A 23,025-nucleotide genomic window follows, 5' to 3' on the forward strand; every position below is an offset into this window, starting at 1 on the left:
ATTCACACTATTTATATGATAATAAATTATCTTTAGGAGAATAGTTAGGTTAAAATAAAGAAATAGGGCTATAGGGTCCAAATGGCCCCAAATGGGCTAGGTTGGGGTGTTGGGTTAGGCCCAAGCCCAACTCAACAGGCAAAGGAGGGAATAGCTCGTGGGCTGTCCACAGGCTCCATGGGTTGTGGTTTAGACTGCAGCCCAACAGGCCCAAGGCTTCATGGGCTGTGTTTTTGAATCGCAGCCCATTTAGCCCTATGGGCTGTAGTTAGCCTCATGGGCTGCGGTCTAAGCCGCAGCCCAACAAGGGCGTGGGTGGGGGTTAAACAACCCCCACCCTCGCACGCTCTTCCCTTCCAAGGAAAGAAGACATAGGGAGAGGAGAGAAGGGCCCGGCGCTGCCGGTGGCCCACGCCGCCGGCAGCCCGCCCTTGACGTCGGCGGCTTGCGGCTCTCACCCGCTGGCGGCTAGCCGGAGGGAAGGGAAAGGAAAAGAGGGAGGAAATCGAGGAGAGAGAGAGATGCAGCGACTATTGTGATCGACGGTGTCGACGGTGCAGCCACACGGCCGAGAGGGGTAAGGCACGGCGATCGAGGGGGTAAGTACAAGGAAGAAGGAGAAACAACAACAACAACAACGAAAAAAAAAAGATTTACTGAGGGGTCGCACAGTTGGCTTCATCTCTGGCATCCGCAACTTGAGAGAGAGGAAAGGGAGAGAGGGGTGGAGAAGAAATAGGGGAGGATGGGGATGTTGGGTGCACGGCAAGAGGAGAAGAAGAAGAAGAAGAAGAAGAAGAAGAAGAAGAAGAAGAATAAGGAGGAGGAGGAGAGGACGGGATCCTGTAGGGTGCTGGGACGCACGCACTCACTCGGCACACGCCATCCCCCCCGCCCCCGTTTTTTCTTTTTTTTTATAATTTTGGAGTGTTACAATAATCATGGGGAGAGATGTAATAAACAAAATGGAAATCCAGCCACCGCCGGTTAAAAAGTGAAATAGGTTCTTTTATTTTTCCTTTAAGTTTAAATTCCTTTTGAATGTTGCTATATGCAAGTACCTAATCTATAGACTCACTTTTGGTTTTTTGCATTTCACTTCTCGGTGGATTCTATTTAGTGAATGCTAGTTCATTAATATATATAAAAAAACATATACATTGCATAAATTATTCTAAATCAGTATATGGGGCATGCAAAGAATTATTTCCAGTAAACCAAGAAGTAAGCGTAAAGCACAAAAAAGATACAACAATTTTCTCTCTATTTCTATGATGCTCCACCGGTATTTAATGAGACAATCAATGAAATTAAAGGATAAATTTGGAAAGAAAACAAAAACAAAACTTGATTTGGAAGGGGAAGACTAAAGGGTGTGAGTTTTTTAAAAAAAAGTACGGTTTTTTCATTCAATCACCAAAGCAATATTTAGAACAGTAACGGAAGAAAAAGGATAATAAGTTGAGTGAAATAATAGTACACAATGACACAGAAGATATTTGATACAATGCATTAAATGTACATGGACACGTTTACATATTCTCTTTCGTTCCATAATTATGTCAACTAGATACGTCGTTATATTCATTGATAAGAAAAAGGGTGATTGAATTGATGATATAGTAGAATCCTGGGTCACATCAACCAAAAAGAAAGACAATAATTATAGTGTTTTCAGAAGAGCAACATAACCTAAGTTGCGAACAATATGTATTAATATTAGATATTTCAGATATAGAGTGAGCAGAAAAAGAGTATAAAAGAAATTGCAGCCGATAATAGTGCTGTCTAGTTCTAGAGTGCGTACACATAGTTATCCGCATATATATATATAGAGATAAAAAGATTTGTCATTTTTGAACTGCACTTTCTCGCACCACCTCTCTCCTATTTTTTCTAGCAAACACTAGTCTCATAAAATTACACCTGAATGCTCTCGAAATGTGGAACAACTCCACGTCGAAAGTGTATCCATGTCTCAGATGATTTACTTATTTTTGCACACACGGGGGATAGTACTACAATACTTTAAGATCAAAGTCTAATGCTCGAACTTGGAAAGCTGAGATAGATAGCATGGATTGCATACAGAAATCATTATAAAAACACTACTCCCCATATATTTATGTCCCTGGTCAAAGCACCGCGACCCCACATGGGCCGCATCTGCGCGCATCCTAGAAGGCCGCAGAGAGGGGCGACGCTAACGTACGCGGACCATCAACTCTGGCCGCCAAGAATCGGCGGTTGGTGGCAGCTTTGTCCCATTGAGACCACCCAACCCCGCAGCATAAAATAACACTACGAAGGATAAATATTTATTAGTTTCTTTTTTCTTTCGGACCAAAGAAGGGAGAGGGAGAGGGAGGACAAGCAAACCAAGACAGACATGTGATAGATAAGTATTTCTCACATATAACAACACATACGAAGAGTAGCGAGAAGGGGAGCGAGTGAGGGAGGTCGATGCGTGTATGAGGAGCCAAATGAATCACTACCGCCGTTTCCAAGTTGTAAAAGCGCAATTAATGAGGAGAGATCCTATCACCTATCATCATCGAATCCTTTTAATACGCCATGAAGCATCATTCCACTTACATTCTCGATGCAAAAGATGATAAATAGATACGAAGAGAGAAACGAAAGAAAGAACGAACGAACGAACAAAAGAAAGAAGGACGTCTCCGGGTCGTCCGGTCTCAATCGTTGTAGGACAGGCTTCGGAGAGCGTCACTGAGCCGACCGCAACTAGTCTCACCAGCGACCTCCTCTCCCTCGTCGTCCCCGGCGTGATCGGACGGCGCGTGGGTCGAGGTGGTCGTGGACGACGCGCCGCCTCCGCCGTCCGATGGCGGCCCGACGAGGTTGATAGAACGCTTTACGAGAGAGGTGGGCGAAGGGGTGGGCCCGCGCCCTCCGATGGGGATGGGCTCGGATAGTTCCTTCCCGTCTCGCGGGGGTGAGAAGAACACCGGCATGTAGTCGTCGTTGTCGCACGCGAATTTAGAGTTCTTGAAATGTTCCTTCAGTGCCTCCAGACCCTACATCTCAACCCAAAAAAATAAAATCATCTTCCATCTAACAAAAGATTTTGCTATAGAATTATCTTGAATAATATGTATATATATATATATATAATACCTGTAAGCGAGCATAGGTGACTTGGCAGATCTTACGAGAGTTGAAGACCTCCCATGGCTGCTTGTGGAAGGCCTTGTAGAGCCTGAAAGCGGCCTCCGGCGATGTCAGGTTCACGAAGCCATAGCCAACGTTGCACTTATTGCTGTACACAATAGCAAGTGAGGAGTCAAAACAAGAGAAAGGAATATAGAATGGAATAGACCGAGGAGGAAGGAGGAGGAGGAAGAATATAAAATTAGCCACTTTCTTGAACTCCGATATGTATATTATTATCCTATTTTTTGGGTTCGGAAAGTTGCTTTTCCCGTTTGGGTTCTGATGAGAGAAAGGATGGAATGCAACCCGGGCCAGCTTCTTTTTGCCGCTTTAATAAATACTAATACCAGTAACTGGTAACTTCTTTTCAATATCACCAAAGCTTCTTGTCATTTGAGCTCTGATGGGTCTTTTCAAACTTACCTCAGAAAATAAAGAGATGTATCTCCACTAGGGTTTGTTCTTTTATCCCATGTGTAAAAGGCTTCCCTTTCATTAGGGCTTGATGCCTTCTTTTGTTTACTCTTATTCTGCCTTACTTCCCATGAATTAGCTAATGATTTATCCAGTCCACTTTCCTTTTCTATGATATATCCTGGTGGGCTTCATTTGGTAGGGTGGAGATGGCAGTGAGATTGAGATAAGAAGAGGGTAAATAAGGGATCCGGGCCTGTCTTGATCTGCCTCTCCGTTTGCGTCACAGCTCATTGTTGAAGTGGGATGGTGCAGTGTACGGAAGCGTTACCGAGCTTATGACCAACTGACCACCCTCTTCAACGCTCTTCCTTTGATCATATGTTTACGCCCACTACTCTTCTCCTTTAATTTTTTAGGCTTATTTCTCAGCATCGAACTGTGCTCCCTTTTCTTTTTTCCCTATAATTTGCGTATATATATATATATATATATATATATATATATATTTATGTCTCTCAATCTATCTTTCTCTCTCCTCTCGTATTTCACTCATGCCATCGAATAAAACCCAAATAGCGAAATGGAAAAGAGAAAAACAACTAAACAGCTTGAAAGTAAGCAGATTTCCTACTTGTACCAGCGAATTATTGAAGTTTGAAGAGCATAAAATAATCATTTTCTTAAGCTGATCACTTACTTGAAATCAATGGGAAGGTAAACGAAATCATAAGCTGAGAGCGGCTCATCGTCTCCCTCGGCGTTAACCTGCTCGTTGCAATGAATGCAGTGGTTGTCCAGCATGTTCAACATCAACTTCTGACTGCGCTCCACAAAATTAAACAATTCAGTGATACCAGTACACCAACCAAAATTTTCAGCATGACTTTGGAAAAACGAATTAAAAGAAAAAAAAAACACACGTATAAAGGAGGGTGGTGAGGAGAAGAAGTGGCAAGAGAGGGGGAGGGAGCAAGATTGTGACCTGTACTTGTTGGGTATGTTCCTAATCATGACGGTTGTTCTGGAATCCCTGGAACAGGATCCCGATTCCTCCTCCTCCTCCCCTTCCTTGAAGAGAAACCTCGCTTCCGCACCAGTCTTCCCATGGCTCTTCCAACCCTTCCTATTCGCCTGCTGCTTGGAAGACGAAGACGACGACGAGGACGACGACGGGCAGTTGTTCTTCTTGCCGCCGCTGCTGTTGCTCTTGGTCTTCCTCACAGCACTTCCCTCGCCACCATCACCGGGTAGTATTCTATCACTTGCAGCACTACTGGTGTTAGTAGTACCCCTCTTAAGCAGCACCACTCTTTCCCCTCCTCTCCTATTCCCTCCACTTGGCGACGACGACGTAGACGAGTGCAGCAGCCTTGGAGGTGTAGGAAAGTTGTGGTGGTGATGGCTCCAATTCCTCCTACAGTAAGTACAATAAGCAGAAAACGAAGGAAAACAAAAAAGAAAGAAAGAAAGATCTAGATAGGTTCCACGGATAAGAAGGGATATTATAATTTGCAATATAGATTAGAGAGCACTGCAAGTCTGCAACCTTCGAGTGTGGCCGCCTGGTCTGGTGAATTCGAGCACCAAAGGTCTCCCAAAGAAGTCTTTCCCGTTAAGCTCCGAGAGGGCTCGAGCTGCGTCCCGTGTATCGAAGAACTCCACGAACTTGTGGTTCGGCTTCACGGGAGACTCCCTCAAATCCTTCACGGCTCCTATACGCCATCATCTTTTCATTAGAATAATATCAAATAGAACAGGAAATCGAACAGACACAAACTGGAGAAAAACCGACCCACTATTCTTCTTATTACTATTATTTCTTTCCTAGAGAAAACAAACGGCCTCTCTTCCCATAAAAAGCAAACCTAGAAGAGTGGAGGGAATAAAAAACATAATAGCGAGATGAGATGAACCGACAGATAGCATTCCGAAGAAACCCTTGTTGGCTCACTATCCATTTAAAACAATGAAAACCAACAAGAAAATGAATTTCACGGATCTAAGAGAGTGAAAATAATAATGTTAATTACTGGGAAAAGAGGAGAGAACAAGCTTGTTGCTATAAATAGTAATTTCTTATACCGAAAGCTTCGAAGGTTTCCCGAAGGGAGTGGAGAGAGATGCCGGGGTGAGAATTGAGGACGACGAGGGAGCCGTGGTTGGTGGCGTCGTGCCCAACAACAGCGGCGGCGAAGTGGGCCCACACGGCGTACCCACCGATTAGCCCTCGCAGGCACCCGATCACTCCAATCTCTGGCTCGCGCCACTCCCACGGCGGCGGCGGCCAATTGCCGGCGGCGGCGGCGAACTGCTGGCCCAGCCGGCTCTGCTGCCGCACGTGTTGGTCACGCACCTCGGCCACCGCCGCCTGCGCGCTCCGCAGATCGAAGAAGAGGACGGTCACGATCCCCTCGGCAGCGAGCGCCGACAAGTCCACGGACCGCACGGCGCCGAAGGCCTCCATGGAGGCCCTCACGGCCGCCTCCGGCACGTGCCGCGGCACCATACTCAGCACCACCGCGCGCGACGCCGCCCCGTCCCCGGCCACCCACGCCGGCGTCACGTACTCCGCCGCCGCAGCCTGAATCATCGGCTGGGCAAGAGGAGGCGGTGGAGGGGTCGGGTGGTAGTGGTAGTAAATTTGGGGGTGTGCGAGGGCGAACTGAGTCGTCGGATAGAACTCTTGAGCTCCGGGATCTAGAAGGTTCCCCCGTTCCATCCCTCCCAAAGCTTTACTTAGCTCCGAGAGAGAGAGAGAGAGAGAGAGAGAGAGAGAGAGAGAGAGATGGGGAGGAGAAGAGAGGGGGAGGGGATAGAGAGGGAAGAGGGAAACGGAAAGGGAGAGGGAGAGGGAGAGGGAGAGTAAAATCTATAAAGACAAAGATCCTTCTTCCGAATAGTGGGCTATGTATCTCTCTTCTTCTCTTTCTTTCTCACTCTATAAACCCTTTTAATTCTTGGTTGCAGGAAAACCAGTAGTTTTTATTTGGTACGGAGAGGAGGGGGATAGTGGTATACCGGCACGGGAATAGGGGTTTGGGGGGATGGGGAGGGTGGCAATAGTGGGTTTTTATTGCCGAGGCGGTCTGTGCCGGCGCACGTTTGGTCCTACACCCTCGAGTTACCAAGTAACGGTCCCTCTCCAACCCCCTTTGTGTCCGTGTAATGCATACTGCATACATACATACATTCGCTTGTAGCCTTTGTACCATGACACCGACTTATCTACTGACACCTATACTAAGTGATACTCCGTTCAGTATCACACCCTTGTTTCTATATATAGATCCAGTCTTAAATCTCTATCTAACATGTTCTTCTACTATGCTTAATTTTTATCTATTTAGACATAGCAATCCCTGTTAAATTGACCGTATATACGCTAAATAACACGTCAAAATTTGTATAAACATTTTGAAAATGCAGTACTTTTTGTTTCTTTATTGATTATGCCTAGTATTAAATTACCTACTAATTTTCATTTGTATTACTTTACCCCCACTAATTTTAGACATCAATAAAATCTTTTGATGCATCTGTATAACTCAAAAAATATTGAGTATCCCATTGTTTGAATAACTATGAAACTTCTATCTATATTATTATGATAATTGAAATATTTTATTTTATGATTATATATTTTACTGGAGGTGCATGATGGTAGAAATACAACTAAGATTTTGGGCTTCCAATTTTGATATAAGAGATAATAGAAGATGGGAGTAAATGCATTTTATTATAAGTTTGAAGAAGCAAATATAGTAAATAAATTTAATAGAATAAGAAAAGGTAATTCTGACATTATAATATCTATTTAGCCAGAAAAACTTCATCAGTTTTTGAAATTTTTTATGATATAATTTCTATTAAGTTTGGATGAAGAAATATTTTCACATTAATCTTGCCTACATAGGGGATGAAAATTTGATAAGGTAGTTTGGTTTTATGAATATCCACATAAAGGTTATTTGTTATTTACTCTTTCTATTATTTTTTCACACTTTACCACCACGTTTGGCTTTTATATTTATGTTTTAATAAGCCTAAAATATTATTAGCTAATTTTAACCAAATTAACAATAGCTGACGAGATAGAGAATTACTTTAAATATAAAAAAAATATCTCATTTAATTTTAAAATCTAGTTTCCTTTTTGTTTTAATCTTAATAAAATTTACTTAAGAATATTAATATTACATTAATAGGTTAATTATTTTATTTTATATGGTAACTAATCATTTAGAAAACTAATCTAGAGTATTAAAAATAACAAATAAGGGTTAAATGATAAATATTTTTATAGTAGCATGTGTGAAGGTTCATTGAGGTAGAACAGTGAGTGTTTAGAGGTGTTTATCATTTAGAGCGTTGATATTTGTAAATAATATTCAAACACTACTTTCTTAAAATAATAATCTTAAATAAGATGGACGTGCATGACATTAAATTATACACATTTTCCTAATTTAATTATTATCAATGTGCACTCCTCTATTTGCGTTCTTCCATTTTAGGTGAGGAGATGTGATTGAGTTATTACACTCGGCTTATTCCCTATATATATATATTTTTTTTTTTTTTCTTAAAAAAGGACTATCATATTATATATAAACCCTTATTCTTAATTGTAGCTGATACACCAACTAAGCAAGTTAGAAATTTACAAACCTTTTAGGACCTTTTAAATGTTTCTGATTCAGAAAAGTACATCCTGGGGGTGAGATAAAGTAAGATAATATTTACCTCTCTTGATATGGGGATTAACTTTTTAAACTTCCAAGATACCAAAATAATTTACTCATTGACGGAATTTCATTGTAAATTTTGTGATCCAGTTGTAATTAATCGGAATGTCCGACTAATCTTGAATGCATCACAAGATTTTATCGATGTCTAAAATTTGCATGTTTATAGGGATTAAAAAGTAAATATATACCTCCTAATGTATTACTTATCTGCCTTGACATGGAGAAAGAGTCCTCCTAGTCACTTCCACTATTTGGTAGTACATTCTGATGTACTCCAACATTACTTTTAGAGAAAGAAGTCAAGAATGACACTGATATATTTCAGTCATGATGATAATTTCATCAAAGTCTCCTTGTATATATTTACGAGAATAACCACCCAACAACTTAGTTACGTACATGCATTAAGAAAACCCAACTTTCGAAAAGTTGAGAATAATCTTGTCCCTTTGATGCATGCATCAACTACTTGCTATAATCAGTGGGTTTCTCTTCGGAATTAGGTGAAAGGTTAACTATTAATTATTAATTATAACAGGAACATGATCACAATGAGATCCTAACGGCATCTCATCTATCTACCATGGGCATAATTACCTAACTGCCCCTACCGTCGTAGTACAGTAGCGCAGGGCCGGTTCTTCTCTCGTCCAATTTTCTTGCACAAAAATGGGACCAGACTTTGGATTACTCTTATTTCTGGCAGTTTGTCGTTTCTGCAAAGTATGACTACAGAAGGTATTGGAGCTTTTGAGAGAGGGGGAATCAGTAGCCTTTTCCCTATGTGAATCTCCTCATTACCACGAATAAGAATGATTTATTTCTATTTTTAGGTGTTACGTAATTATCGAGATGAAAGCATCCGAGTAGGAGTGCCTGCCCCGAACTTTACATCGACGTGGATGGAGACGAGTAGTGTGTATGTATCCCTGATATTAATGCATGTGGTGAAGTGAGAGAGAGAGAGAGAGAGAGAGAGAGAGAGAGAGAGAGAGAGAGAGAGAGAGAGAGAGAGAGAGAGAGAGAGAGAGAGAGGGGATCTTTCTGAGTAATAGTCGCCGGCATACGCCACTTTACAGGAGATTGGGCATCTTAATTGGCGAGGAAGTATGCCATAGAAGAAGGGTTGACTGCAGCACCTCGGCGCCACTGTTTCGTTGTACTCCCAGCGGACCACTGGATAATACGTTGCCTACCAAGGACTAGACTGTTTGGTTGTGTTCGAATGATATTATGTAAAAGCTATATGGGAAGATAGCATTCAGACTGATGCAGTAGAAATACGGGAATTCTTGGGTCTCGAAATATAAAAATGAGAAAGATAGCAAAAAAGCAACAAAGCAAGATAGCAAGATCCGGGGCAATTTGCAACATTAACGATGAGATCCTTTTTATAGTTTTACCCTTAACAAATGATGAAATAACAAATATATCTTTGAACCGCCAAAACAATCTTTCTCACTAATCTTCTTCAATCCCATAAATTATAATCCTAATCCTAAGCAAGTCTGAGGTAGCTCTACCCAATTGATATTAGTTCAATTTTATGTGATAACAAGTTCATCAATGTAAAACTCTTTCAAATGTATTGTAGAATGTAAATTTAATATTAGGTCAAGACATGAATTATGAAAGAATACTCATGCGAAGAAGACACAAAAATAAATAAATATCATGTAAAAATAATAACTTTTAGTTTTTATAGAATAAGTGCACACCCACAACAATGTGGTGCACACCTCCAAATATAATTTATATACCAGTTCTTAATTATGTTATTTGGAGATGGATGGGCACCTAGTAAGTCAAGTGCACACCTGATAGTCTAATCAGAAATTGAAACTTTAAAACTAATTCAAACTTGGTATTTTTTATGAGACTCTCGTATTATAAAATAGAGATATTTCTCTGAAAATTTTTCAGACAAACTCTAATATGAACCATATGATATCTTACTTAAAGACTTAATAGTAAATAATACCAGTGAATATTATGCAATGCAAACATATAAGATTTATATGAAATCTCCCAAACTTGCGGTGTCAGCAATCATAGATTTGCTTCATACGATTTTGTGCTGCTGCCATGTGGGTCCTAAGCCTCCATAAGGTCACCTCTCGATCCATCAACTTTAGATCAGCCTCTGTCCGCTTTGCTGTCCTCTGGGTCATATGTCCGTAAGGAGGGTGGGGGTCTACTATACACTGCTTCAAAGGGTGTCATCCCTATGCTTGTGTGAAACACAGTGTTGTATGATCATTTCGGCTAAGGAAGGTAATCGCGCCATCTCTCCGGATGCTCTCCGATAAAGCACTGCAAATACTACTCAATGCCCCAATTAACCACCTCGGTTTGGCTATCCATTTGAGGGTGGTAAGTCAAACTAAGGTTTAACTAGGTCACCTGAAGTGTGAAGTACTCCACCTAGAAGTCGTTGATGAAGACTCTATCATGGTTGGACATGATCGAGCGCGACATGCCGTGAAGCTTGGCCACGTCGCGCACGAACACCTTTGCAATTGCCTTCACCCGAATATGGGTGCGCTAGGGCTGAGAAGTGAGCATGTTTACTTAGCTTGTCTATCACGACAAAGATGATAGAATACCCTCTCACTAGAGGTAGCCCCTTAATAAAGTCTATGGAGATATTCTCCCAAATACGCTCCGAAATGGGTAAAGGATGTAGAAGTCCAGCCGGCCTCAAGGAATTGATCTTTACCTGCTAACAAATATTATAATCCCGCACAAATCTCTTCGGCTCCTTCTTCATTCTAGCCCATGTACAGCTCTTGGAGAGCCTCTTGTAGGTCCTCAAGAGGCCCTCGTGTCCCACCTCAGGTGTGGAATGGAAAAATCCATGAGTCACCTCCATAAAGCATCATTGTTGGGTACTCGGATGGGCCTGTGATCTAATAGCAATCTCCTCTATTCTCAAGCTTAGGGTGACTAATGGGATCACTCTCCAGCTCGTGTATCAATTTAGACATCTCCGGATCTATGGCTCTTGTAGTCCTCAAATCAACAAGCAAGGGAAATATGGGTGTTGGATAGGTCGTAAGCTCGGTGGGCGCGGGCTTTCGTAAGAGTGCATCCGTCGCCCTGATTTTTGTCTTTTTCTTGTACTGCAACTCGTAGTTATATCCTAGCAGTTTGGTGACCCATTTTTATTGCACTGGAGTGTGAACCCACTGCCCCATGAAGAATGGCAAACTCTACTAGTCTGTTCGGATCACAAACTATTGTCCGATCAAGTATGGTCTCCTTGGTTACCGCGTGCAGGATAATGAGCATCTCTCGCTCGTATGTAGAAAGTTGCTGTAACCTCTCTAATAAAGCCTTGCTGAGGTAAGCAATAGGTCTCCAGGATGCATCGCACTTGATCACAAATGGCTTTGTGAAATCGAGTAGCGCCAACACCAGTATGGTCACCATGGCGGTCTTTAGCTCCTCAAATGTCTTCGTTGCTATCTTGGTCCACTGGAAAGCATCCTTTTTCAGCAATGAAGTGAGGGGTGCCCCAATCTTCCACCTGTTATAAATCTACAATAGTACCCTGTTAGGCCAAGAAACCCTCACAACTCACAAACCGTCGCTAGTTGCAGCCACCCAAGCACACATGACACCTTGGTTGGGTCGGCTGCAATGCCCTCTATTAAAATGATGCGACCGAGGTACTCTACTCTGCGCTCTCCCCAAAGGCATTTTCTTTTCTTCACCTTTAGAGAATGATCTGCTAATAGTCCCAACACTAAGCACAGATAAACTAAGTGCTCCTCCCAGGTCCTACTATACACTAAGATGTCATAAAAAAATATTGATAGACTACGAAACAATTCCTTCAAGATTTGGATTTGTTGCAAGAAGCAGTCCGCACAACCAAGAGAAAATATTCACCAAATATTCTTATATAGTCAGAAAATTATGACTAAGTGGAATCGATCTGTAACTCCCTGATATATATTTTTTTGCATTTATGCCCTTAGTAGATTTAAACTACAACTAGGAAGAAATTATAAATTAGTGCGGATGATGGTGGTGGTGACGGGTGGAGTGGATGTTAGGGTTATGGATGGTAATGGAGATGAAAGTGGATGTTAGATGTTGTTTAAGTGATGAAGACAAAGGGAAAGAAGTGGTTGAGATCCCAAGAAAGAGGAAGGACTTGACATATGAGGGAGATGACGGGCTTTGATACCAAATTGATGTGCTCTGGAACCAAAATATCGGCTACGGAATAATTCCTTAAAATCTGAATTTATTACAAGAAGTAGCCTGTATAACCGTGGAAAAATATTCATAAGATATTCTATATTAGCTAGAAAATTACGAAACCAATTGGGTTGGATCCATAACTTCTTGATCTACAACTTTTATATTTATGCCCTTTACAGATTCGAGCTGTAGTAGGGACTAAAATACGGAATAACGTGGGTGATGATGGTGGTGACGGATGGAGTGTTAGGGTTATGGATAGGTATGGAGATGAGGGTGGATTGTAGAAGTGAGTAAGGGAAGTAGATGAGGGGAATGAAGTGGTCGAGATCCCAATGAAGAGGGTGGCTCAACAGTCGAGGGAGATTAGAAGCGAGGAGAAACCTTGCCAACGGTAGATGTGGAAGGATGGTAAAGAGGGAGGAGGGAGGAGTTTAAAGAGAAGATAGGAGGCAAGAATTTAAGAATCCAATAGCATAATAAAGTTGGCTGCCATTCACATATTTATAGAGGCTAGCCAACAAGTCCTAAAATAATATGAAACCCTAATTCTAGAGGATTCCCGTAGATCGCGTTCGAATGGGCCCGATCGCGTTCGAACACACTCAAAAAGCCCCTACTCTGGATTTACGAATGCGACACAGGCGTTCGAACACGAGCGTTCAAACTCGCTCGACAACGTTCGAACGCACAATATGTGTTCTTTGTATTTGTGAACCTGATGCAGGCGTTCATAATGGCATTCGAACGCAACTCCACCTACGTTCGAACACGACCTACTGGAATTTTATTTTAATGAAAATAAACACCTAATGTAATAAAAAAAAGATCCTAACTAAGTCAGCCCACCACGCTTCCCCCACCTTGCCCTCAAGGTGAAAAGTCAGGGAAATGCTCCAAGGTATCCGTCTCCAACTCCCATGTCGCCTTATCAAATAGCTTGCCAAGCCACTCAACTACAATCTCCATCTCTAATCTGGTACCATGTCATCGTCGGCGTCTAGCAAGTACTCAAACTGACTCTACGATCTCTATCTCCTCCAATGGCTCTAGTAGAACTGATTCAACGATCTCATGATCTCCAATCTGCTCCCTCAGCAATGAAACATAGAAGACAGGATGCACTCTCGATCCCTCCGACAGCTCCAAACGATATGCAATCGGACCAATACACTCCAATACCCAAAACGGACCAAAGTAGCAATGTGCTAACTTTTGGTTTCGCATCGGACGTAAGGTCACCTATCGATACGGTTGCACTCTCACAAACACCCAACTGTCGATGTCGAACTCCTGCTTCCTATGACTACGATTATAAACTTGCTTTATACAGTTTTGAGTAAGTTTAGGATGAGCACGCAACCTTCTCAATGTGGCATCTCTATTCATCAACACTAAGTCCATCTCTGTCTGATCTGCAGATGTCATTAGATCATAAGCGCGTAATGTTGGAGCCGTGTATCCATACACCACCTCAAATAGAGTCATGCCAATGCTGCTATGGTAGGCGGCGTTATAAGACCACTCCGTCCATAGTAAGAACTCCAACCATCATCTCGGCATTTCTCTAACAAAGCATCTTAAGTACTGCTCAATGCCTGGATTGACCACCTCGGTTTGGCCGTCCGTCTATGGATATTAGGCCGAACTGAAGTTCAATCGAGTCCCCTTTAATATGAAAAATTCTATTCAAAAATCGCGCATAAATACACGATCATGATTCGAGACAATCGTGCATGGCATGCCATGTAACTGAATAACATCTCTAACAAAAATTTCAGCCACCGACTTGGCTGAAAATGGATGTGACAATACCGAAAAGTGTGCATACTTGCCCAATCTGTCAACCACCACAAAGATAATGGAATAACCACGTACCAGCAGAAGACCCTCTATGAAGTCCATAGAAATGTCTTCCCAAACACGGTCCGATATAGGTAGAGGCCGAAGTAATCCGACCGACTTCAATGTGGTTGTCTTAGCCCTTTGACAGACTTCGCAAGCACGGACAAAACTCCTCACATCCAACCTCAATCCTAGCCATGTGCAATTCTGAGATATTCTCCTATAAGTCCTCAAGACACCCTCATGACCAATCCATCATTTGCGGGCACTCGAATGCATTGGCAGTCCAGTAGGAAACCGCCTCGATTCTTCAACTCTGGATGGCGCTCCGGATCATCCATCACCTCTTGCAACAACTTCAAAATATCTGGGTCAGATGTACATGCATACCTCAGCTCGTCAAGGAAGGGAAAGGTAGGAGAAGAATAGGCTACAAGCTCGGCGATATCAGATTGGCGCGATAGTGTATCCGCCGCTTTATTTTCCGTTTCCTTTTTGTATTCGATTTCATAATCATATCCCAGAAATTTTGTGACCCATCTCTGCTGTGCCGGAGTGTGTTTACGCTGTCCCATAAAGTATGGAAGGTTCCTTTGATCGGTTCAAATAATGAATCGTCTACCGATCAAATAAGGCATCCACTTTGTCACCGTATACAGAATTGCCATCCGCTGAAATGATGTAGCCTAAATACTCCATTTGTGGTACTCCCCATAGGCACTTGGACTTCTTGATCTTCAATTGATTTTGTTTTAACAAATTCAACATGTCATCTAAATGTCGCCAATGCTCCAATTCAGTCCTGCTATACACCAAAATGTCGTCAAAAAATACCAAGACATAACTTCGCAATAGATGCCGAAATACATCATTCATGAGGCCTTGAAAGGTAGCTGGAGCATTGGTGAGACCAAAATGCATCACTTGGAACTCGTAATGCCCGTCCGGAGTTCGAAATGTAGTTTTGTGCACATCCGCCGGCTGAACTATAATTTGATGATACTCGAACCTCAAGTCAAGCTTACTAAATATAGTTGTCACTGCAAGCTCGTCCAGCAACTCCTCAATAACCAGGATGGGATACCGGTCCTTGACGATAATAGCATGGGGGGTGAGTATGAGTTATGACTTGGTTGTATGAGGCCTTGCTCCAACATCTCGACTACCATATTTGAGATAACTTATTTTTGCACATGTGGATACCGATATGGCCTCACGTTCGCCGGTGCAACCCCGGGTACAATCTCTATGCGATGGTTTGCTGCTCTCCTCGATGGCAACTCCTATGGCTCCTCAAATAGTCCAAAAATGTTATCTAATAAATTAGACAATTCAATAGTAGTACCTGAACTCATTTGAGGCTCATCTCCTACTGGTCCTAACTGAAGAAGATAGGGCAAATCATATGCACAAGGTAGCCCCACCATAAGCTGCATTGTAGGAATTAGCAAAAACCGAATGCCATCAAGCCGCACATCTTTGTTTCCTTGTTTAAATTTCATCCACATGCTCCGAAAATCAAATGTGACCGGTCCCAAACTCTGTAACCACTGAGTACCAAGGACAATGTCCACTCCTCGCAACGCCAACGGATGCAAGTCCACAATGATGTCGTGTTCTTGCGCCCGTATACCGACTCGACGACACAAGCTCTCCGTCTTAGGCTTCGTGCCGTCTCCAATAGCAACGTCAAATCTCATGGTCGGTTCGGCATCCAAACCCAATTTCTTCACTAACCGCTCATCTAGAAAGTTGTGTCTACTCCCTGAATCGATGAAGATGTGCACACGATGCTTTCTAACGAATCCGTCTACTCGTAATGTCCTCGGCGTGGAAGTACCCGAATATGCATGCCTCGATATTTTAGCTTGGATATCTTCCTCCGCACACTCCACAACGATCTCCTCATGGACCTCCTCTGGACACTTTCCATCATCAACAATCTCATCATCCTTCTTAAGATCATCGATAAGCATCACACTCCCAATCGGTATAGAACACCGATGACTAGGGGTGAAACGCTCATCACATAAAAAGCAAATGCCCATTGCTCCTCTACCTGGGCAGGTGTGAGAGTTCGAGCGGGGGGTCTTGTGCCTCCTCTAACATCGGAAGAAGGTCTCAAAGGTGGTCGTGGTCTAGTACTCATAGTAGCTGTTTTTGAACCCGAAGAATTTCTGCCAGTGTTCTAGGTGCAAACTGCCCATCGCGGTTGCCTCAATTGGTTTTCGCTGGCATCTTTAGAGCCTTATATTTTTGCTTCATACTCACGGCCTTCTTAAAGGCCTGCTCAAAAATAGTAGGACAAAGAGCACGAACATCCGCCTATATCTCATCCCGTAACCCTGAAATAAATGTGCTTATCAATATTTGTTCGGGCCAAGGTGGCTCACAATGACTACTAACTCTTTCAAACTCAGCTTGGTACTACAATACAGTCATCCTCTGAACTATCTTGCTTAATATGGCAGCAAAATATCCATATGCCGTTGTCCCAAATCTGAGTCTAGAGAGAAGATAGGAGGCAAGAAATCAATAATCCAATAGCATAATGAAGTTTGCTGCTATCCACATATTTATAGAGGCTAATTGATAGGCTCTGATACCAATTTGATGAGCTCTAATACCACTTGATAGGCGCAATACCAAATTGATAAGCTCTGATACTGATTGATAGGTTCTGGAACCAAAGATAGGCTACGCTAAGATTCTTTCAAGATCTGAATGTATTATAAGAATTAGTCCGTGCAACCGTGGGAAAATATTCGTCAGATATTCTCCGGTAGTCAAAAAATTATGAAACCAACTAGCTTGGATCCATAGCTTCCTGATCTACAACTTTTGTTTATTTTCTTCGTAGAGTCAAACTGTAGCAGGGATGGAAACACAGAATAACGTGGGTGATTATGGTGGTGACGAGTAAGGTGGATGTTAGGGTTATAGATGAGTATGGAGATAAGGGTGGATTGTGGAAGTGATTAAGGGAACGTAGTGGTCGAGATCACAAAGAAGAGAGGTGGCTCTATAGTCGAGGGAGATTAGAAGCGAGGAGAAATCTTGCCAACTATACATGTGGAAGGGTGGTGAAGAGGAAGGAGGAAGAAGTTTAGAGAGAAGATAGGAGGCAAGAAATAAATAATCCAATAGTATAATGAAATTGGTTACCTTCCACATATTTATAGAGATTAGCCAACAAGTCTTAAAATAATATAAAACCCTAATTTTAGAGGGTTCCTATCGAAGCTCCATCTTTGGATGTGCGAACGTGATACAGGCGTTCGAACTCGCCCGACCACGTTCGAACGCAAATTATGCGTTCTATGTATTTGCGAACCTGATGTAGGCGTTCAAAAGGGCGTTCGAATGCGACCACACCTGCGTTCGAACACGACCTATAGGAATTTTATTTTAATGGAATAAACACCTAATGTAATAAGAAAAGATCCTAACTAAGTGAATCAACCCATCACACTTCCCCCATCTTACCCTCAAGGTGAAAAGTCAAGGAAACGCTCTAAGATATTAGTCTCCAACTCCCATGTCGTCTTATCAGATGGCTTGCCAAGCCACTCAACTATAATCTTCATCTCCAATCTGGTACCATGTCATCGTCGACGTCTAGCAAGTACTTGAACTGGCTCTACGATCTTTATCTCCTCCAATGGCTCCGAAAGAACCGCTCCAACAATCTCATGATCTCTATTGCGATCCATCAACAATAAATAGAAGACAGGATGCACTCTCAACCCCTCCGGCAGCTCCAAAGATAAACAACCGGACCAATATGCTCCAACACCCGAAATGGACCAAAGTAGCGATATGCTAACTTTTGGTTTCGCATCGGACGTAAGGTCACCTGTCGATATGGTTGCACCATTACAAACACCTAACTGTCGATGTTGAACTCCTACTCCCTATGGCTACAATCATAAGCTTGCTTCATGTGGTTTTGAGCAAGTTTAAAATGAGCACGCAACCTCCTCAATGTGGCGTCTCTATTTCTCAGTGCTAAGTCCACCTCCGTCCAATCTGCAGATGCCACTGGATCATAAGTGCATAACGTCGGAGCCGTGCGTCCATACACCACCTCAAATGGAGTCATGCCAATGTTGCTATGATAGGCGGTGTTATAAGACCACTCCGCCCACGATAAGAACTCCAACCATCGTTTCGGCATCTCTCCAATAAAGCACCTCAAATACTACTCAATGCCTCGATTAACTACCTCGGTTTGACCGTCTGTTTGTGGATGGTAGGTCGAACTGAAGTTTAATCGAGTCCCTAGTAGAAGACCCTCTATGAAGTCCATAGAAATATCTTTCCAAACATGGCTTGGTATAGGTAAAGGCGATAGCAATCTGGTTGGTTTTTAATGTGGTTGCCTTAGTCCTTTGAAAGACTTCGTAAGCACGGACAAAACTCCTCACATTTCGCCTGAATCCGGGCCACGTGCAACTCTGAGATATCCTCTTATAAGTCCTCAAGAGACCCTCATGACTAGCCTCTAGAGTGTGGTGGCTCCAATAATTTCTACAGCAATCTATTATTTGCGAGCATCCGAATGCTTCCGCGGTCCAGCAGCAAACCGCCACGATTCTCCAACTCTGGATGGCGCTCCGGATCATCCATCACCTTCTACAACAATCTCAAAATATCTGGGTCAAATGTACTTGCATACCTCAGCTCATCAAGAAAGGGAAAGGTAGGAGATGAATAGGCTGCAAGCTCGGCGGTATCAGGTTGTCGCGATAGTACATCTGTTGCTCTATTTTTCGTTCCCTTCATGTATTAAATTTTATAATCATTCCCCAGCAATTTTAGAGTTCAAAATGCAGTTTCGTGCACATCCACCTGGTGAATTCTAATTTGATGATACCTGGCCCTCAAGTCAAGCTTGCTGAATATGGTCGCCCCTGCAAGCTCGTCCAGCAGCTCCTTTATAACTCGAATAGGATACCGGTCCTTGATGGTAATAGCGTTTAGTGCTCGATAGTCGATAAAAAAATGCCATGTCCCGTCCTTTTTTCGCACCAAAAGCATGGGGGATGAGTATGAGCTATGACTTGGTTGTATGAGGTCTTGCTCCAATATCTCGGCTACTATATTTGAGATAACTTCTTTTTGCATATGTGGATACCGATATGGCCTCACATTCGCCGGTGCAGTCCTGGGTACAATCTCTATGCAATGGTCCGTCGCTCTTCTCGGTGGCAACTCCTGTTGCTCCTCAAATAGTCTAGAAAAGTTATCTAATAAATTAAACAATTCAATGGTAATACCCGAACTCGTTTGAGGCTCATCTCATGCTGGTCCTAACTGAAGAAGATAGGCCAAATCATACACACAAGGCAGCCCCACCATAGGCTGCATCACAGGAATCGGTGAAAACTGAACCCAATCAAGCCACACATCTTTGTTTCCTTGTTTATATTTCATCCACATGCTTCAAAAATCAAATGTGATGGATCTCAAACTCTATAACCACTGAGCACCAAGGACAATGTTCGCTCCTCGCAATGCCAACGGATACAAGTCCACAATAATATCATGTCCTTGCACCCATATACCGACTCAGCGACATAAGCTCTCTGCCCTAGGCTTCTGTCTACTCGTAACGTCCTCGCTGCGGAAGTACCAGAATATGCATGCATCGATATTTCAGCTTAGATATCTTCCTCCATGACCTTCACAATGGCCTACACATGGATCGCCTCTAGACACTCCTCATCCTCCTCCTCAAGACCGTCGATAAGCATCACACTTCCAATCGATTTAGAACACTGATGATCGGGGGTGAAACGCTCATCCCATCGAAAGCAAAGACCCCTCGCTTTTCGCTCCTCCACATGGGCAGGTGTGAGAGTTTGAACACCGTAGAATTTCCAGCTGACATTCTTGGTGCAAACCGCCCATCTTGGTTGCCCCAATTGGTTTTCGTTGCCATCTTTAGAGCCTTATGCTTTTGTTCCATTCTCACGGCCTTCTCAAAGGCCTTCTTAAGAGTAGTAGGACATAGACCACGAATATCTGCTTGTATCTCCTCTCGTAGCCCTAAAATAAATATACTTATCAATGTCCGTTCGGGCCACGATGGCTCACAATGACTACTAACTCTTTCAAACTCAGCTTGGTACTCCAATATGGTTGTCCTCTGAACCATCTTCCTTAATGTGGCAGCAAAATCTTCATATGTCGCTGTCCCAAATCTACATGTAATGCTTCTACAAAAATCAGCCAATCCGATAAATCCACTACCACGAATAACCGATCTATACTAATGCAATGCCATTCCATGGAGGTGAAAGCTTGTCATCTGGACTTTTGCATCTTTCGCTGTACCTTGACAATAGAAATATTGTTCAACTTGAAACACCCAATCCGTTGGATCACCTCGTTGGAATTTTGGGAAGTCCAAGCGTGTAATTCTCCCCTGAATAGCATTGTCGGGTTCGCAAAAGATCCTTAGTTCAGGTCTAAACCTTTGTACAGGTTGATCACCCTCTCTAAATCCTTGAGCACGTCCATCACCATCTCCATAGGGATCAATCTCATCCTCAAAGTGCCAATCCTCCTCATCGACGAAGCGCACCGGTGCGGCACGTCTCTCGGGTTCCACCACCGCCAGTCTTGGTTTTTGTAACGGGGGTGGAGGATGATGTGAAGGCATAGATAGGAGGGGATCATGGATACTCATATGATGCACCTGGACCTCTTGGGTATCGGTTCGATGGGGTCCCACCGCTGGTCCTTCTTGAAACTCCGTTTGTCGTCGAGGAGATGACGAACTTAATCGATTCACGATATATTCCTTGAATTCATTGTGATCCTTTTGCATGTTGTGAACACTATGCAATAATGTTTGAAATATACCCCTAAGTTCATCCATATTCGCACCAATGGACATTGGTTGACTTGGTCCTATCGTATTTGCTCCAAAGAAATCGGCATCATGGTTAGGGTTATCGTGGATTGAGTCTTTCCTTGTCGGTGTGCTCTCCATATGTCTCCTTGTTGATGTCATCTTTCTTGTTTCAACCATTAATAGAGATCTGAGGTTCGCCTGCTCTAATACTAATTGATAGGCTCTAATACCAATTTGATAAGCTCTGACACCACATGATAGGCTCTGATACCAAATTGATAAGCTCTTGTATGAATTGATAGGTTCTGGAATCAAAGATAGGCTACGCTAAGATTCCTTCAAGATCTGAATGTATTATAGGAATCAGTCTGCGCAATCGTGGAAAAATATTCTTCAGATATTCTCCGGTAGTCAAAAAATTACTTGGATATGTTACTTTCCTGATCTACAACTTTCGTATTTACTCCCTTCGCAGATTCGAACAGTAGTAGGGACGAAAACACGGAATAACTGGATGATGGTGGTGGTGACAGGTGGAGTGGATGTTAGGCTTATCGATGGGTATGGCAGTGATGGTGGATAGTAAATGATGGATTAAGGGATATAGACGAATGGAACGAAGTGGTCAAGATCTCAAAGAAGAGTGGTGGCTCGATAGTCGAGGGAGATTAGAAGCGAGGAGAAACATTGCCAACGATAGAGGTGGAAGGATGGTGAAGAGGGAGGAGGGAGAAATCTATAGAGAAGATATGAGGCAAGAAATCAATAATCTAATAGCATAATGAAGTTTGCTACCTTCCACATATTTATAGAGGTTAGCCAACAAGTCCTAAAACAATATGAAACCCTAATTCTAGAGAATTCTCGTCGATTGCGTTCGAACATGCCCGATCGCGTTCGAACGTATTCAAAAAGCTCCATCTTTGGATGTGCGAATGCAATACATGCATTCAAATGCGGGCGTTCGAACTCGCCCGACTGCGTTCGAACGCATAATATGCGTTCTCTGTATTTGCGAACCTGATGCAGGCGTTCACATGGGCGTTCAAATGTGACCCTATCTGTGTTCGAACGTGACCTATAGAAATTTTATTTTAATGAAAATAAACACCTAATGCAATAAGAAAAGATCCTAACTAAGTGTATCATTAGCCAACTAGTCCTAAAACAATATGAAACCCTAATTCTAGAGGATTCCCGCCGATCGGGTTTGAACGCGCCCGATCGTATTCGAACGCACCAAAATCTCTATCTCTATATGTGCGAACGCGATGCAAGCATTCGAACGCCGGCGTTTGAACTTGCTCAACCGTGTACGAACGTGCAATATGCGTTATCTGTATTTGCGAATGTGATGTAGGTGTTCGCAAGGGCGTTCGAACGTGACCCCTCCTGCGTTCAAACGTGACCTACATGAATTTTATTTTAATAAAAATAAACAACTAATGCTATAAGAAAAGATCTTAACTAAGTGTATCAGTCGCCCCTAAGACACTCGGGTGAGTGACTGGTTGAGGGAGGCTAGAAGTGGTGGCGCCGGGGAATTAGAGAACGACAGAGAAGATGAAGAAGAAGACTAGGGCAAAACTCAATTCATTCAATAATAATTTCATGGTTGCCATCTATACCTTTAGAAGTTAACCAAACAATTGTAAGATGGCAATTATTAACCCTAAAAATAGTGGATTTTCGTTTACCGCGTTTGAATGCACTCGTTCGTGTTCGAACGCACATTTTGCGTTCTCTGTATATGCGAATTTGATG

The 23,025-nt window shown here is 42.7% G+C and overlaps 1 protein-coding gene across 2 annotated transcripts; it reads right to left on the bottom strand.

Annotated features, from left to right (window-relative positions):
• Positions 1-2,555: 2,555 nt before the first annotated feature.
• On the bottom strand, positions 2,556-6,478 carry LOC140769044 (protein terminal ear1 homolog). 2 transcript variants are annotated; one of them, XM_073109578.1, is made up of 6 exons: positions 5,677-6,478; positions 5,141-5,306; positions 4,577-5,008; positions 4,292-4,414; positions 3,142-3,283; positions 2,556-3,041 (listed from the first exon to the last, which is right to left on the bottom strand). In XM_073109578.1, exons 1-6 carry the CDS (start codon positions 6,311-6,313, stop codon positions 2,700-2,702), a joined length of 1,842 nt encoding a protein of 613 aa, XP_072965679.1. In that variant the 5' UTR covers positions 6,314-6,478; the 3' UTR covers positions 2,556-2,699. The 2 variants fall into 2 exon arrangements, with proteins under 2 accessions (XP_072965679.1, XP_072965680.1); XM_073109579.1 differs by having other exon boundaries at positions 2,910-3,047.
• Between the last annotated feature and the right edge of the window lie 16,547 nt (positions 6,479-23,025).

Source organism: Typha angustifolia, chromosome 10 (assembly GCF_048772165.1).
Source record: "Typha angustifolia cultivar Huaian chromosome 10, ASM4877216v1, whole genome shotgun sequence".
NCBI lineage: Eukaryota > Viridiplantae > Streptophyta > Magnoliopsida > Poales > Typhaceae > Typha > Typha angustifolia.